This window comes from Camelus ferus, chromosome 5, assembly GCF_009834535.1.
Source record: "Camelus ferus isolate YT-003-E chromosome 5, BCGSAC_Cfer_1.0, whole genome shotgun sequence".
Classification (NCBI taxonomy): domain Eukaryota; kingdom Metazoa; phylum Chordata; class Mammalia; order Artiodactyla; family Camelidae; genus Camelus; species Camelus ferus.
In genome coordinates, this window is record NC_045700.1 from 97270879 (window position 1) to 97285421 (window position 14543).

A 14543-nucleotide genomic window follows, 5' to 3' on the forward strand; every position below is an offset into this window, starting at 1 on the left:
ATAACAGGACTTACCTGCTAGAACCCTGAGTGTTTAATTACTTTATGCATCATTTGAGCGCGATACACACAGAAACTTAAGGATGGGACTTAGGACTGGGGAAGGCTTTGGGGTGACCTGCCCAGCAGTGCTCTCCCAGCGGCCGTGTCAGCCTCCCCCAGGGCTGGTCACCCCACACGTCGCTGGGCCCCCCCGAGACTCAGACCTGAGAACGCACCCGTCTGACGGGCCCCCAGCAGCTGGGAACCACGGCTGCAGTGCGGCCCCTCTTTCTGCAGGTGTCGGAGCTGACACGCTGCGTGCCGCAGTCTGAGGCCCGCCGTGGGTTGGGGTTGAGGGCTCTGTCCGGAGTGACTGGGTGGTCCCGGCGGTCTCGTGAGTCTTCCTTTCAGAGCCTGGGCCTTGAATGGCTCTAGCTGAAAGCCTTGATTTTCAGAAAGTTTCGTTCTTTTGAGCCTGTCAGTCAATAAGGTTGGAATTAAATATCACTTTACTGAAATCACTAAAAATGGAAAAAAGTGAGTGCACAGTCTGATAGCTGGAAAAACCCAATGCTCGGACTGCTCACAGGTGCTCGGCTGCCCCATTTCCACCACGGAGCAGGCGCGGGCGCAGGGCAGGTCAGCCGAGCCCGGGCCGGGACGCTGAGCCTGCCGGGTGGCCGTGTCAGCCAGCCCCCCACCCCCCCCGCGTGTTCACTGGGGGAGCTGTGAGCGGGCGGCTTGGTCGTTTGTGTTCAAATGCCGCTTCTGTGGAGGAAGGGGAGCGTGAGGGAGGCCGGAACCAGCGAGTGCAGGTGAAAGCTCGCTTTCCCCTCTGCCGGTGGAACACGCGCGCCTCTGGCCGTCACTCTGAGGGGGTGGGGGGAGAGCCGCCGCTCAGCGGGCCAGGGTTCGGAGCCGAGTCTGTCTCTGCACCTGGCAGAGCTGCACTTCACATCCCGAAGCACTTAGCTTTTTAAGCCTAAACAGAGGGTCAAAGTGTCAGTCCTTCTGGAAGGTAGGTTGGTAGTACATCTCGCAGGGTTCGGAAACGTGCGTTGTTTCTGAGCTCAGTAGAGCATTTCTAGGCGTTTTCCCTGAGGAATGGCTGAGTGGAAAGGCAGCGGGTTCCTCATGGTGGTGTTTGTGAGCCTGGAAACCTTGTGCCCTAGACACACAAACGTCCCCCAGGCCCCCTCAGGGCAACGATTCGGTAATAACGCATGAGCAGGTCGACTGGCCGGGAAGGTGGGAGAAAGTCACAAAGGCAAACTTCGCAACTGTGGCAGTTGTGTGGTTGTAGCTGACTGCGGTTTTCTGGTATCTCTACAATGAACATACACGCTGCTTCTTCTCTTAAATGTAAGTGGAACCGGAAATCTTTGTATAAAGTTTTCAGGAAAAGAGGCTTCCCAGGGGAGGGTGTAGCTCAGCAGTAGAGCGTGTGCTCAGCATGTACGAAGTCCTGGGTTCCATCCCCAGTCCCTCCGTTAAATAAATAAGTAAATAAATAACCCTAATTACCTCCCCCCAAAGCAAAAGAAGAAAGTCTTCCTCATTTTGAAGACTTGGAAACAGCCTGTCGTGTGAAGTGCTTCCTAAACCCCTTCCTGAAGGGGCGACTCACCCTCTGCTTCCAGGGCCCTTACCAGGACACGCTGGAGTTCCTGCTGGGGAGCAGAGACGAGTGTAAGAACTTCTGGAAGATCTGTGTGGAGCACCACACCTTTTTCAGGCTTTCTGATCAGCCAAAGCCAAAGGCCAGAGCGGTCCTCTTCAGCAGAGGGTCCTCCTTCAGATACAGGTGGGCGCAGGGGCCTGGCTTGTCTGTAGAGCCGAGTCAGGGAGGGGGCTGTGCGTGTCTCAGAGCGTCCTGTGCGGTGCAGCCACTGCGGAGCCACAGGGAGCCTGGCCAGTAAAACGGGGAACGGGCTTAAGGAAATGCCGTCTAGAAAGCTGGTTACGCTTGAGTGCAAAGAATGACTTCTCAGTGCATATGTAAGTTTATGAGAGGAGATGAGCAAGCCTCTCCTCTCCTTTGCTTTTGTGAGAAATTAAGGCTGTGAATTTCTGTGTGTTCTTTTCTCTAAAACCTGCGCCTCTACTCACAGTGGAAGAACTCAGAAACAGCTTGTGGATTACGTGAGAGTCGGCGGGGTGAAGAGGACTCCGTATGAAAGGTAAAGTCTTTCTGATGCAAAGTGCCTGCTTTTAAAGTGAACGTTGTAAGGGGAACGTAGAGCAGAGCGTGTTAGCACGCACAAGGTCCTGGGTTCAACCCCCAGTCCCTCCTCCAAAAATAAGCCAGATTACCTCCTCCCCCCAAAATAAAGTTAACGTTGTAAATATTTTAAGCTTTATTTGAATGAAAGGCATTTCAAATACATAAACATTGAGTTCCATTTTTTAATTTTTTAAGATCGGTTTTGTAATATCTCTTACAGTTATTACAAGTAAATCCAGATAATGCTTTTTGGTTTTTAGTCTGTATCACTTAACTTATATGTAATGTTTTTACAAAGTTTGATTAACTTTGAATCTGAAAATCCATGTTTCTTTGCATGTGGAATTTCTCCTTTTGTGGGGGTTGCCTTACCTCTCCTGGGACATCTGTTTTTTGTTTGGATTCTTGTTTCCTGTTATCCTGCCGTTCCTGCTTAGATGGCTCACGGCATATTGTCAGTCCTCGCTGCATTTTTGTGTGAGCTCTTCCTCACTGCACAGCATGTGCTGCTTTAAAAACAGGCGTCAGGCTCTGGGCTCACAACCTGTCTTCTGTTCGCAGGAGGCACAGCAAGACTCGGGTGTCGCTCCACACGCTGACTGCGGACTTGCCAAGGCAGGTCAGTCCTTCTGGTTAAGACGAACACATTGTTAACCACCTGTTCTCTTTTGGAAAATAATCTGGCCACGTTGCAACAAGAGTCATAAACGTAGTCTTGTCATTTACTCAGCAGTTCCAATCCTGGGACCATTTGCAGAAAGGAGCTTAGTGAAGAGAAAGCCGTGCAGTGAGGTGTGCTGTGTGTCACAGTCCTGGTGACACCACCCTCTGTGCTGGGGGACCCTCCAGCCGTTTGGGTGTGTCCGTTTGAAAGTCTTGTTTCAGAAGGACAGCGCGCGAGCGGGACGCGTTCAGAGTGTGTTAAGGACCAGCAGGTGGCAGACCAGCCCTTGTGATGCGCACGGTCCTCAGTGTGACAGAGGCAGACAGCTGGGGATGCACACTCCCACCGAGCACGCAGTCCTGGGTTCCCTTGCAGTCTCTCCACGAAATGAATAAATAAACCAGATTACCTCCCCTCCCCAAAAAGCAAAGCAAAACAGAAAAAGAATTAAGAAGACAGGTGGATGTACAGAGGCTCAGCCTCACCGTGTGGGGTGTCACCTCCGGGCAATCGGATTCCGAGCACGTCTCACCTTCTCTCTGTGCTTTTCGTTTGTTTCTGTGGACGCTCGGTGCTTTTTGGTGTCAGGAAATGAGTAAGTGAGCACGACGTCTGTGAAAGCCTGAAGCAGCGTTGAGTACAGGTTTAGGGAGACGATTTACTTAATTAAGCTGTATTCACGGGGTGGGACTTTTTGCTATTTATTATGTTAAGGGTGAAAAGCAAGAAACACAAGCTGCCTGTGCTTGGTGTGGTCACAGCTGTTAGCACAGACGCACAGGCGCACGCACGGAAGGCATCTGTGAGGGTGGGACAGCGGCACCGTGTCACGAGCGTCTCAGAGCCCCAGCCGCTCCGCGCTCGGCCTGCTCCCATGACCACCACCGGCAAGCACGTCTTTACGTGGTTGCTCTTTTCATGCAGTGTTCTTTCTCTGCAGCTGTGGTCTCGTCTTTGTCATTTCCTGTCGCTGCGCGGTGTCACTTTGCAGTGACGGTGACACCGGGAGCTATGCTTGTAACTCATGTATTAAAGCTCGTGTGTCCCAAACTTTTCTAAAACTGGATCTTTTAAGTAAAAACATTCTTTAACTCTTCTAGGTATGTTTTCTATTTAGGAATTCCTTGCTAAATCAATTGAAATTAAAAGTAATTATTTTTGTTTCTTTAACAAAGTCCAAATTCGTGAACAGCCTAAAAGTCACATTCAGGCTTTCAGTCCTCTGATTCTGTCCTTTAAAAGCCACAGGGATATTAAATGTGGTCGGATGGTTACGGAAAAGTGACACAATAAGCTTGTGGAGACAGGTTCACCCTGTGGGCTGTGTGCTGCCACGGCGTCTGGAGAAGCTCGGCTGCTCCTGCTTGGCCGCACGCTGGGCACGCGTTCACCTGCTTGCAGAGAAGGCTGTTCAGACGATTCGGTTCTGCTTTGGTCTGACCGCCCTCCTGTGAGGTTGTGTTCATGTGGCTCAGGGTCTTCTGGAAGCGTGACTGTGTCCTCGCGTGTGGGGCCCTGAGTGAGGACGTGTGCAGGGTGCCTGGGGTGGCGAGTGGCGTGCTGCGCCGCTGGGTTTCTCCCAGGCCTCTTCCCGCTCGCACTCGGGGCTGCTCCCGGGCTTCCCAGGTGCCTCCGGGCTCCGGGGCCGGCGGCGTCAGCCCGGCCTCGTCTCCGTGGGAGGAGCGAGGTCGCCGGAGCCTCTTAGCATCCACAGTGACCTCCGACGGGGCGCCTTGTCCCCAGCCATTGCTTTGCTCCAGGGTCTTGGGAGCTGGGTGGCAGCTCGCCCCTCCTCCAGCATCTCACCCCCGGAGGACGACGAATGCCCGCAGCATCCTGGAGCTGCAGGTGGCACGAGGTGTTAGTGATGGAGGCCGTCTCTGCTGTAGGCATTCAGTGCCTCCTGCGGAGGAAAAGTGGAATTATAAGGGACCGTAAACAGATGGCCCTGGGTCCTTTTGAAACCCTGTCTGCATTTACGGACGTCTAGTTCTCAAAGGAGAAGCCTGGTCAGTTGCTGTTCTTGGCAGAAGCTGTTCTAGAGTCGTGGGGATGTACTGATTTGGGCCCAGTTGGCTCTGTGACTTTCTAGTGGTAATTTGTTATGTTTTGTGTTCCCTTTTTTCTTTCCCTCGTTTTGATCCCCAGAGCATCTCTTTCCCTGAGGGCATGAGGACTCCTGCATCCCCGTCGGCGACGAATGCCTCCTCCTGTTCAGTCCCCGCCTCCCCGCCAGCCCCTCCGGGCCCGCTCCATTGCCAGGACAGAGGCGGCTCCCTGCCGCCGCCCCCGGCTCCTGACGCCAAGCGGCCAGCGACAGAGAGGAGCAGCAGCCCCGACGCGAGCCAGGCCCAGCCCCCCCGGCCCCCTGCACTCCAGCCTTGTCAAGGTGTTGGGTCTTGTCGTGTTGTGAGGAGCTGCAGTGCCAGCAGTCCCGCAGGGCGGGACCTCGGTGCCCTAGACCTAGATGCAGGGGGGGCCGGCAGGGAGCGCCAGGCCGCAGGGAGAAGTGACCGTGGGGAGGGTGGCATGACTGTGTGCTCGTCCTCGTCTGGAGGGGGCTCCCCACATGGCTGGCAGAGCAGCAGGGGAACCCCTATTTTCACATTGACAAGCACCCGGCTGCAGGTGTCCGAGGAGTTCATAGACGATGACCCAGCAGACATCTCCTTCTTCGCTGGGGGCTCTGAGGCCTTTTCTTTCCCCTACGGCAGTTTGGCCCCTCAGGCCCCACTGTGCAGCCCCCCGGGGTCCGGCCTGTCCAGCCCAGACAGGTCCTCCCCTGAGGCAGCCCGCAGGAGCACGGAGCTCAGCTTCGAGTTTGGGCGGGAGGGCAGCCCTGGTGGCGACGTGCGCCCGGCAGGCGCGTCGGAGCTGTTGGAGGTGAAGGCCCAGGCCAGCCTGATGCAGCGTCTGCTGAGCCCGTCCGAGACCAGCTCGCTCAGCAACGCGCCACTGCACGGTGGCCTGTCCGTGCACACGCCAAGCTCCGCCAGCCAGTCTGAGGCCAGTTCCATGGCCAACTTCCCGGCCTGCTCGGTCCGCTCCGAGGCCAGCTCAGCCTTCCAGTTCTCAGACATCATTGACCAGTTAGAGCAGGTCAGCTACCCGCCCACGACGGCCGAGGCCTCGAGCAGCAGCGACACAGACTCCTGGGGCTCCGAGCCCGAGACCCCCCCAGACGTGAGCCTTTTCTTCAGTAACCCCTTTGCACAGACGAGGGGCGAGAGAGTCATTTTTGATTTGCAGAATAACATAAAGAATTTGACTCCAGGAGAGCGGATAGATGAGAACCCCTCCTGACCGTCCCCGGGCTCCCTCGTGGGACAACCCGCCCACTGCTCGGTGGGCCCAGGTCGTCGGCTTTAGGCATAGCGGGTGCTTTTGTGTTCATGGCTAGACATTCTTTTTTCTTCTAATTCTCTGATTGATTGTTCTGTCTTGAGTGTTAGAAATTAAAACTTCCGCTTGAATTGGCATCAAAAGCTATGCATCACACGTGAAATGAATGAGCATTTCCGGCCAGTCCTCCTGGGCAGCGGGTGAATTAGTCTTTGCAGCTTAATTTTTTTGACACTTGCTTTGATTCAACTGGTGCCGAGCGTTTCAACGTGACACAGTTCGGACTTGTGTTGCTCTTTGACAGAACACGTGCCCCACCTGACACTGCCTATGAGTAACCCAGGCGAAGGCTTGTTTGATTTGACCACACAAAACCCAAGTCCTGAGGTGGGCAGTGGTCCTCGGCTGCACGGGCAGGGTCCCTGAGCTGCCCTGGTGTGTCTCCGTGCCAAAGGTGTCGCCTCCGTGCCAGACCTGGAAACAGCTGAGCTGGGAGAAGCATTGGTTTAAAATGCAGTGTCAGTGGAAACTGTTTCCTTCTTTTTAGCTTGCTTGGGGGTGCACTACACATTTGTTTGCAGAAAAAGCAGAACCGACCGGCTGGAGAGTCGTAGTGTAAGGTGGGACCAGCGAGCCGTTTCCTCTTGGCGGATAGGAGGCTGTTCCCTGGGAAGAGGCAGCACCCTGGGTCTCCCTGAGCCTTTTTTCAGGAATGTTGTTTCCTTGGGGTCCGGCAGTTTGCAGTACAGAGTTTCTGGCCGGCTCTAAAAGACCCAGTCACAGGCGCCGCCTGCCCCGAGGCGTGGGAAAGGCCTTGCGAGCCTACAGTGGCCGTGCCCCGCGGGCAGCAGGGTCTTCACCCGTGCTGATGCCAGCCCGGCGCTCCGGCCGCAGCCCGGACGTCCCTCCAGGGGAGAGGCCCCTGCCGGGTGGCCCGGCGCCCTCGAGGGCCGGGCACGCCAGGCTGGACAGACGCAGCTGAGCGTCTGGGCTGTGTTTCTCTTCTCTGCTCTGACGACAAACAGCAGCACGTTTAAGGTCCGTCTTCCTCCTGAAGGTGCCGTCCTTGCCGGGGCCTCTCTCCAGGTCAGCCTTCTTCCGTCAGTGCCGGTCAGATACCAGCAGAGGCTCCTGGCTAAACATGGTGAGCACTGTCCCGCTCTTGTGGCTGCCTCAGCCCTGCGCCGCCGTCGCCGCCGTGGCCCCGGCGCTGGTGCTGCACGCCTGCCTCCTCTGTGCTCTAGGTGGCGGGCGTACGCCCGTGACCGGCATCTGCAACTGCGATAAACGTGGTGTATGTGGTCTTGACTCACTGATGAGCATAGTGTGTTTGGGATGTTTGGGTTTTTGTGTGTCACTCAGCACACCTTGGCCCTGTGTGCTGAGAGGCTAACACAGAGACCATCCATTTCAAGTGCTCTTCCTGCGTCTCAGCACGGCGGCCTCTGTCCTCTACGGTGCCTGTCCTTCCTCTCCCCCGCGGGACCCCGCCTGGCTCCCGGGCAGGAGGTGGCTATGCGGCCGGGGCGTGGACGCGGGGTGGCCACGCGCTGCTCTTGGAGGTTGGGAATAAGCTCTGTTCTCGGCATCTCTGCTCGGCCTTCTCATAAGAGGGTTTTGCTTTGCTGCTTCAATGAAACTTCACTTTCTGGAGATGACTGTTAGCTCTTTGTTGAGGGAGTTTTCAGAACACGCAGAAGCGGAAGAGGACTGTCCTGACGGAGTCCTCGTGCCCCGGTGGGCGGTGCCGTGTGGACGTGCCTGGACCCCAGCCCTTCTCCCCTTGGGCGTTGCCCCTGACGTGCTGATGACCCCCCTCAGAATTTCTCATGTGTCTCTGAGACACAATGACACCCCTCACATAACCCCACACAGACACCATCCCACAAAATGAACAGTCCCTTGGTGTCATCTAAAATCATGGACGTACTTAAATTGGCTCAGTTGTCCAAAGTGCCTAATAACGTTTGGTGTTCAGATCAGGATCCAAACACGGTCTGCTTGCTGCCTGTGACTGTGATGGCTCCTGGGTCCCCTTTCCCTTTGAAGACCCCCTTCTGTGCCAGTGACTCACAGAGAAGCCAGGCCAGTCCTGCCTCGAGTCCCACAGCCTGGCCGGCTCGCCCCTCGGGCCTCTGCACCGCTGTCCCCGAGCTGCGCTGACCGCTGGCCCTCACCCCCGACTTGCAGCAGCCGCGTCCCCGTGGCCTGTGACGCTGCTGGTGAAGGTGTCGTTTTCAGATTCAGGGGTAGCTTTTTGGTAAGATTTGGAGGAATTTTGGACAACTTTCCTTTTCCAGAATGTTCATAATATTTTCAAGTTTACAGCTTTTCTTTTATAATGAAATCATGTATTTAAAAGCCAGTTGTGAAAGTGCACAGGCGAAAAAAAAACAACACTTGGGGCTTCTTTGGACTCAAGAAAGTGGGGGAAGCCCCACCTAGGGGCTCTTCGGAGGCCGAAGGACGTTTCCTGCCGCCGTTGTGGCTCCTGCTGGTGGCGTGAGCAGCGTCCTGGGGTGCTTCACCTCAGCGAGAGGTGGTTGTAGAAAATGTGCAGAAGTCCAGAGCAGCTCCAGCTGAAGACCTCTGATCACGATGACCTTTTCTTCGAAAACCTGTTGTGTGGTAACCCCACCTGGGAAGGGTGATGTCATAGACCCGGACGACAGGACAGGTGTTCAGATTTGAGTCGAATCTGTGGATTTGTAACCAGCACCTCTCGCACCGGGAGCCGGTCTACTGCGAGCGTAGGTGAAGCCCCTGGGAAGCGCTGACACTTTGTCGCTCTCCTCGCGGGAGGGCCATCCCCACCCCAGCAGTCCCCAGGCCGCACAGCCCCGGGGCTGTGCCTCTTGTCCCTGCTAAGTCCGCCTCTGGCAGTTAACGCGCTCTGCCGTGGTAGAATGTCTGTTTTCACTCGTTGCCGCTCTGTTTTGTATTCAAGTTTCCAGACTCCGAGTGTTCATCAGCCAGGGCGCTGGTGTGTAGGTCTGACAGCGCTGCAGCTCCACGGTGGTGGTGGCGGCGCGTCCTGGCCCGCGGCTTTTCGTATTTCGCAGGAATTCTCTAAGCGTGGGGTCGGATCAGGGCCCCTTTCAGCAGCAGGCGCAGCGGGGGCCGGGCAGCGGAGCCGCGAGAGTGGGAGCGAGCGCCGGTGTCACTCTGCTGCTCCGCGTGGGTGCCCTGTGCCGCGTGGTTCCCGGCCTGTGTGACACACGAACAGTGCGTGGACCGCGCACCTGTGTGCTGACGTGTGACCCCAGTGCCTGTGTCTTCGGGGTACAGTTGTGTCCTCCCGGTTTGTGAAACAGAGCCGCTGTAAGAAAATGTCGAGATTCTCAGGCTCTTGAAGTCTGGAGAATTTAGTGTCTGTTCTCAAGGCCACAGAGTCCCTGTGGGGCTTTGCTTTGGCCCCTGTCCCGAGGTTGCAGAGCGTGTCAGAGCCAGCCGGGGCGCTGGGCTGCCGTCGGCCCTTCTCCACACAGCGGCCCTGGGTGCGTCTTTCGCAGGGAAGCGCCATCGTGCCCTGGGAAGTGAGGAGCGAGGCAGCGCCGGTTCCCTGGGCGTCGGAACGGCTCATTCTGTAAAGAGACGTGATGTTGCTTCGTTTCTGGTGCTTGGAAGTGTTTCCCACTAAAATTGCCATTTATAAACTTGCAGATGTGTATTAATTCAGAAGTTCTTCATTGTTCATTCAATAAAATAAGGAAATGTTTGCTATGGATTTGTAATGGACTTTTTAGCTTCCTTTCCATCCACTTGCTTAGGGTCTGACTTCCACGCCTCGGAGGTAATCTTACATTAAACGCATCCCTGGAACAGCCACGTGTCTCTTCACATCTTCCCCGACATCTCTTTCTTCTGAGCAGCCCGTGGGCCCCGAGGTGCCTGCAGATGGTGTTGGGTGTGGGCGCTGGCGTCCCTGAGGGCCATCGGGGAGGCATCTGGCTTTTCTCGGCAGCCTGCGGGCTCCGCGTGCAGGCCCGGGCAGAGCTCGCCTCTGAGGTGCCAGCCACAGGCTGCACTGTTGGCAGCTTTGGGGGTGAATCACGTGGTCCTTGGCTCGTCCTCTGCAAAGAACACACACTGGGGGTTAAGTCCAAAATGAAACCGTTATTAACCCCCCTCCCCCAGCCAGTGAGCCCCCCCGTGACCTTCCTGACCTGAAGCCTGGCTGCTGCTGAGCTCCTGAGCAGGTCTCCTTCCCCGACACCTCACTGGGCTCCCCTCCCCACCATGCAAGCCTCCCCTGCCTCCATGGAGCTGCATGCACCTCTCCGGCCCCACACGGGTCTTGGGGTGCCTGTGGGTACCACCCCACATACTGGGCAGCGGCTGCAGCAAGCCTTGTGAGGACAGGACGCTCAGGGCGGGGGGCACCTGCGGGCCAGGGGCTGGCCCCCTCCCCGGGGTCTCAAGGCTCCTGGCACCCAGTATGGTGGGGGTGGGAGGCACCTGTTGGCACCAAACCCCCCCAGGAGTCTGCGGTCACATCCCCACTTAGAGGAGAGGACAGCAGATCACAGGAGTGTCACATGGGCACTGGTCCCTGACTGATGCCACCGCTGCCCAGCACCCCCACTTGGGGACAAAGAGGTGACACCTCGGTGATAAATCCAGATTTCAAGATACAGCTGGAAAGCATTTCTCCATTAGTCTACAGCTGACCGGTTGGGAGGGTAACAGCCATGTGGCCTTTGTTTTCTAGGTGTGTTCACTCAGGTCACATCTCTCTCCTGAGAACGGGACCTGTGAGCTTTCTAGTTTACCTGAATGTTGTTTTGGGGACCTTGCCTCCATCACTCCAATAGTTCAGAAGATCCGTAAGTCACAGCTTCTCAAACTTAGGACAGCACGTGTCACTTACTAGAACAAGGCGTGGGGCACCCTGGACCACCCCTGGGTGTTGCGCACAGGAGACCCCACACCTGGTGGATGTAACCGCAGCAGACGGCCCAAAGTGACTGAGCTGTAGAAAAAGGAAGAACTTCGGGAAACGCTTCTTGGGAGGGCCGCGGGGATAGACATCACCCTCTGGATTTCAGGTGACCGGGCCACTCCCAGGCTAGCCCGTGGCCCCCGGGTGAGGGGTGGACACACAGGAGAAAGGGATGAGCTGGCGCTCAGGATTGGCCACTTTTCTACCGCCACTGGCATATTTGAGCAGATTTCATACAAAAATGACTTGTGACATCTGTGTTCAAAAGTGGAGCCAGGAGTGGTTTTCCATGGGCTCGTCAGGGTCACGTTTACCTGGACTCCTGGGACAGGTCACCTCTGCCCTTCCTCACGGGATTAATGACCATTGCTCGAGCCGTAGGGGTTTCTAGGCCCTCTGTCGTGTCAGCCTTCAGACCTGACCCGGGACTCTCCAACCTGGAGCTGACTCCCGCTCCACTGTTAGGCAGGAATTCTCAGGATTGCTTATTACAGAGTTTTGAAGAAGAGAATTTAAAAGCATGAAATAGAAGTAGCTGAGGTCCCTCCAAATGTGGCTTTTCCTTCATCAGCCGGCTGGACAACAGCATGGGACGCAAGCACAGAGCTGCGCATCTCGAAGCAGCAGCAGAAGCCGTCTGCCGCGCAGCCGCTGCTGGCTGTGGGGGAGAGAAGGTTTAAGCTGAGGTGCTTTTTGGACGACGATCAGCCCTTGCAGCTGCCGCTCTGGGGACGGGCCGTCTGAGCCGCTCCAGCGGGTGGCGCTCAGTGCAGCGTAACTGCCCTTGTGCAGTCCGCTCCAGAGAGCTTACTTCTGGAAACTGCAGGCGTTTCTTGTCTGCAGGGGGTGGTGGGCTCGCAGCCATGGTGAGCGATAGACCGCCTCCTATGCGTCGTGGGCCCACAGCGAGGCTCCTGTGACTCAGAATGGTGCCAGCTCTTTCTGGCTGTAGACAGCCTCCAGTGGAGGACGACCTTGCACGCAGGGGCCTGCTTTTACAGACGTGGAAGATTATTTGCCGAGTCAGTCAGGGCCAGATGCGTTCTGCGGTGCCTGCAGTGTGCTGCTGAGCACTGAGCCGGCTGGCTGCGCACCAGGGCCTCTGCAGTCGGTGCCCATCCCAGCGCGCGGGGCCTGGGCCCCTTGAGCTTCGCTCTGCCCGGCACTCCTGGAAGCTCGCCAGTGGGGCCCCGGCCCCGCACGTTCCGGCCACGGGTCCCGCAGCACAAGGGTAGTGGCCTGCGCTCTCCCACAGCCTTGAGTTCAGGGGGGGTCCACGTTAACTGCCGCCTGCTCGAAAACCGTCTCCCCACAGATGGAGCTTCTGTGTTTACAAAGTCTGATATAGGTATGATTTCTCATGCTTGGCTCTAGCTGACAGATTTAATAAAAGCAAATGTTTAATGTCAGTTTGTGGTGCTTTTTAATCTCATCACTAAATTGAGAGTTGACGATTTTTGTGAAACCGTGAAGTACAGTTGCCCTCGGTATTCGCAGGGGTTGGCTCCAGGACCCCGCAGACAGCAGGACCCTCATGTGAAAGTCTCTTCCGTGGAGCAGTGCAGCATTTGCACGTAACCTCCACACGCCCTGCTGTGTGTGTTAAACCATCTCTCCATGACTTGTGATCGTAGTACAGTGTCAATGCTGTGTAACTTACTGGCAAATTCAAGGGCTGCTTTCTGGAACTTTCTGGAATTTTTCTCCCAAGTATATTCGGTCCTTGGTTAGGTGAACCTGCAGGTTTGGAACCTTCAGGTACAAATAGCAGCTGTCTCTGCAGGATAACGTCAAATGATGGCCCCAACCTCCCTCGAAACAAAGTAGTTTATCCCAGATGAGCTGCCAGTCCCAAAGGGGGTTTCCCTCCAGCACCAACCACTTCTTTACCAAGGGGCTTCGATCCTCTGATTTGCCCCCACAGCCTGGCCCGTCTGCACCCCCATCACATGAGGCAACCACCACCTCGAGTTTCAGCTTCTGCTATTTGAATAAATCAAGTTTTGCATCACCTTTTTGGTAAAGTGTCCACTGGTAGCTTCCTGTAGGACGGCCCATCGTGGAGGGAGGAGCTATGTGGGCTGCTGGGAGGCGTGGAGTCAGACTGCGGACGTCCCTGGTAACCGGTGAGTGTCAACAGCTTGGCTCTCACACCTCCAACAACACGATTGTGAAGAATAAATAGACTGTTAGTAGCTTCTGGACCTGTTCTCAGCTCTGAATGTGTAATGGCATCTCACTGCAGTGCTGGGCTGTTTAGGGACTGAAAGGGGTTTGGGGCGTGAATCCTGAATAGTTCATCTTTGGAAACGTGCCTCGTCTCCACGGAGGAAGGGGCCACACTCCCAGCACAGCCCGGAGCCTTTGGGTCAGATTTGGTTCCTTCGGATGTGACTGAGTCCACGCAGGCCTGCTGTAGGGGGAGGGGACGTAGGAATTTTGCATGATTTTAAGGTTGCTTAGTATATTTTAAATGTGTGATCAGATTTTCATAAACTGGTTCTAATAGTCTCATGTCTGAATGTCATCCAGGTTTCCTGGCGTCAGGGAACAGCTCCCTGTGTCTTAGGCCTGTGTCCTTGTGAGGACCCCGAGGAAAGCTCGGCCGTCTGGCTCATCCTGGAAGCCCTGGGTGCGACCCCGCCCGCAGGCTCAGTCTTCCCAGAACTCTGAACTTGTCAATGTGAAAATAAGGGCTCCTCCCGCCCCCAGGCCACGTTGGAGGGCTGCTGTGGGGTTTTGTGCCAAGCCGGCCAGCGGGCGCTCTGTAGCCGCCTCCCTGCACGCTTCGCGCTTCGCGCTGAATAAATAAACTGGTCACTGTAGGCGCCTGTGTTGGGTCCCCGGCGCATGTGGTGTGACAGGGTCTCACTCTGAAGCCTCTCGTGAGTGGAGCGAGGAGGCCCCAGGGGTCTGAGTTCAGTTACTGCTGTTCCAGCGCTTTGTAAACCAACCTAGTAGTTATACTTAGAGATAATGGTGGATTGGGTGTTAAAACACTACACGTTTATAAATCTGAGGTAAATTTCTGTCTTAAATCATTTTAAACTGCACTTAGATTTCCCGCCTATAACTCTGCATTAAGGTATCTTTCAAGTTTGGCATTTAATAGTTCCTAATTCACCATAGAAAAACATTAGAAGTAATTAGAACCTTGGAGAATTTTATTTATTGCAGAATGTTTGATAGACTATACCTCATAGCCTCCTCAGAACGAGACCAAAATTTTGGTTTCTATCTAGTCAAAAGCAAACATTGCTTTAAGAAGGGGAAACATTTAAGTATCAGATTACTTTTGTGGTATAATTCCATAGAACCAAAATAGAATCCTTGCTCATGGACAGCTCAGGGGAGTGGAGACCAGTATGTGAGTGGCTCTGCGTGGTCCAG

General features: G+C 55.5%; 1 protein-coding gene across 11 annotated transcripts in view; it reads left to right on the top strand.

Moving 5' to 3' along the window:
- Positions 1–14543, top strand: part of FARP2 (FERM, ARH/RhoGEF and pleckstrin domain protein 2) — an 81686-nt gene that overhangs the window by 52627 nt on the left and 14516 nt on the right. For all 11 annotated transcript variants that reach the window (XR_004320216.1, XM_032480764.1, XM_032480760.1 and 8 more), the window contains exons 10-13: positions 1622–1785; positions 2093–2161; positions 2767–2824; positions 5018–5258. Coding sequence is in view for 10 of the 11 variants with exons in the window: in XM_032480764.1 (XP_032336655.1) it covers positions 1622–1785; positions 2093–2161; positions 2767–2824; positions 5018–5258 (532 nt within the window). In the remaining variant the exon portion in view is untranslated. The remainder of the gene's footprint in view (positions 1–1621; positions 1786–2092; positions 2162–2766; positions 2825–5017; positions 5259–14543) is intronic.